The sequence below is a fragment of the Mandrillus leucophaeus genome, unplaced genomic scaffold (genome assembly GCF_000951045.1).
Source record: "Mandrillus leucophaeus isolate KB7577 unplaced genomic scaffold, Mleu.le_1.0 Scaffold20, whole genome shotgun sequence".
Classification (NCBI taxonomy): domain Eukaryota; kingdom Metazoa; phylum Chordata; class Mammalia; order Primates; family Cercopithecidae; genus Mandrillus; species Mandrillus leucophaeus.
The window spans coordinates 7169742-7172053 of NW_012102032.1; the positions used below are offsets into that span (position 1 = coordinate 7169742).

At 39.2% G+C, this 2312-nt stretch overlaps 1 protein-coding gene across 2 annotated transcripts in view; it reads right to left on the bottom strand.

The window, feature by feature from the left end:
• Positions 1–220: 220 nt before the first annotated feature.
• Positions 221–2312, bottom strand: part of STXBP4 (syntaxin binding protein 4) — a 225896-nt gene continuing 223804 nt past the window's right edge. For both annotated transcript variants that reach the window (XM_011979252.1, XM_011979251.1), the window contains one exon: positions 221–613. In XM_011979252.1, coding sequence (XP_011834642.1) covers positions 499–613 — 115 coding nt within the window. In that variant the 3' untranslated portion in view covers positions 221–498. The remainder of the gene's footprint in view (positions 614–2312) is intronic.

Below are 2312 nucleotides of genomic sequence, written 5' to 3' on the forward strand. Positions count from 1 at the left end.
TATTCATTAGCCCAGGAGATGTCTAAATGTGACCCTTAAATTCCAAAAAGCTTGCTAAGATCACTGTCCTAATATGTGAATATAAAAAGTTAGTGAATTATCAAATAAATGAGGCGTTTCCTTATGTTCATACACTTTTTCTATATGTCAATTATAAAAACCATTGTATCTGAGACCCTATGAAGAACTACATATGAAATTACAAAGACAGATCTAATTATATATGAAAAAGTATATATATTATAAAGCCTAATTATATGTGATTTCAAAAAATATGACTAGATTATTCTTAAGGAACTACTGTAGTGGCAATTGATTTTTTAAATGTATACAGAAATATCAAAAGTTTTACAAAAATACCCAAAGTCCAGATCTCCATTTCACACTTCAACAAGTAGTGCATGCTTTACTCCTATTTTAGACTGTTGCATCTCAGAATTGAATGTTATGTGTCTCTGCTCACGTCATCCATGTAGCTCCACTTCCTAAGGAAAACCATCAACTTCTCTGGTTGGGGAGTTCTCTAGAGAAATCCGCTTCATTCTCCTCTGAGCGAGACAGATTCAGGACACTCATCACAGGATGGATCCAGGATGTAGTCTGTGTTACGTGACTTGAGAAGAACAAGAATGCAATTAGAATCTGAAAGACTGTCTTTCTACTCATCCATGCAAGTATTGATCCTGGTGACATGGCTTCTACCCCAGTAAAGTCCCTGTGAGAGGAAGCAGTTAGAACTAGATCCAATAGTTTTAATAAGTTTTAGACACATTTTAAGTTTCAACGAAAACCATTTCTTTCTTTTTTCTTTGATTAAAAAGGAATGCAGGTGAATGCAGCATCTCTAACTCCTTTCCTTTCAGTATCTGACATTCAGTCAGTCAGCAAGTCCAATGACTGCCTTCCTGTAACATCTCTGGGATCTGTTTCTTGCTCTCCTTTTTCAATGAAATAGTCTGGGTCACTGAAATGGTTTGCCTCCCTGACTTTGCTCTAGTTCTAATTCATTCTCTACTCCAGCCAAATAACTTTCTAAATGACAAATCATACACTGTTACTCACTTGGTAAACATTCAATGAAATATTTTGTTTTTTTAGCTTCCTCAACAATACCTTTTTTTTTTTTTTTTTTTTTTTTGAGACAGAGTCCTGCTCTGTCACCTAGGCTGGAGTGGAGCCACACAATCTCAGCTCACTGTAGCCTCTGTCCCCTGGGATTCAAGGAATTCTCATACCTCAGCCTCCCAAGTAGCCAGGACTAAAGGTGCATGCCACCACACCTGGCTAATTTTTGTATTATTGGTAGAGACAGGGTTTCACCATATTGGCCAGGCTGGTCTGGAACTCTTGGGCTTAAGTGATCCACCCACCTTGGCCTCCCAAAGTGTTGGGATTACAGGCGTGAGCCACTGCACCCCACTAACAATATCTTCTTCTTTCCCATAATCCTTTCCCATGAGAAATTAACTTTATTAATTCTAAAAAACCAAATATCCCTTAAGAATCCGCCAATCTGTGCCCATGGTCTTATCTCTTATTACATTAACTTATAAATGCTTGTTTATTTTTAGGCCTTCCTACTACATATAAAGCTCCTTAATGGCAGGAGCTATGTTTCTTATCTCTGAATTTGTGGGGCCTAACATGATCTCAGAACAAATGACCAGCATCCTGAAAAGTGTTTCAGGGAAATAACACAAGCAGAGATGAGAAAGGAAGTACAAAAGATATTGCATATGTCTAGGAAGTGGTGACACATCACAAAATCGTGCTCTTAACCTGGTGGATGGTATTTCTTACACTTAGTGTCCTACTCCCAGCCTTTGGCTGGATGACTCTCCTAAATCCATCACCATCTTCCCAACTCCGAGTGCACGAATTAGGACGAGGATTTGATTCTTCTCCTTGGACACTGTTTCTAGCCCTGGTTTACCTCACTGCCTTCATCCATCCTAGATCAGTTTCCCTAGCCTTTGTCCTTCCCAAACTCAACCTGAGAAGCAGCACCGTGTCTTAGATCAAGTGCATCTGAAGGCCAGTACTTATAAAGATTACTTAAGATTGTGGATCGGAAAGTGCCTCCTACATTATAAAGCAACATTTTCCAAAGTTACGTTCCCAAGAGTTTTAAATAAATGTTATGTGAAGAATAGCATGGCACAGTGGCTCATGCCTGTAATCCCAGTTACTGACTTGGGAGGCTAATATGGGAGGACGGCTGGAACTCAGAAGTTTGAGGCTGCAGTGAGGTATGATCCACTACATTCCATCCTGGGTGACAAAACAAGACCCTGTCTCAATCAATCAATCAA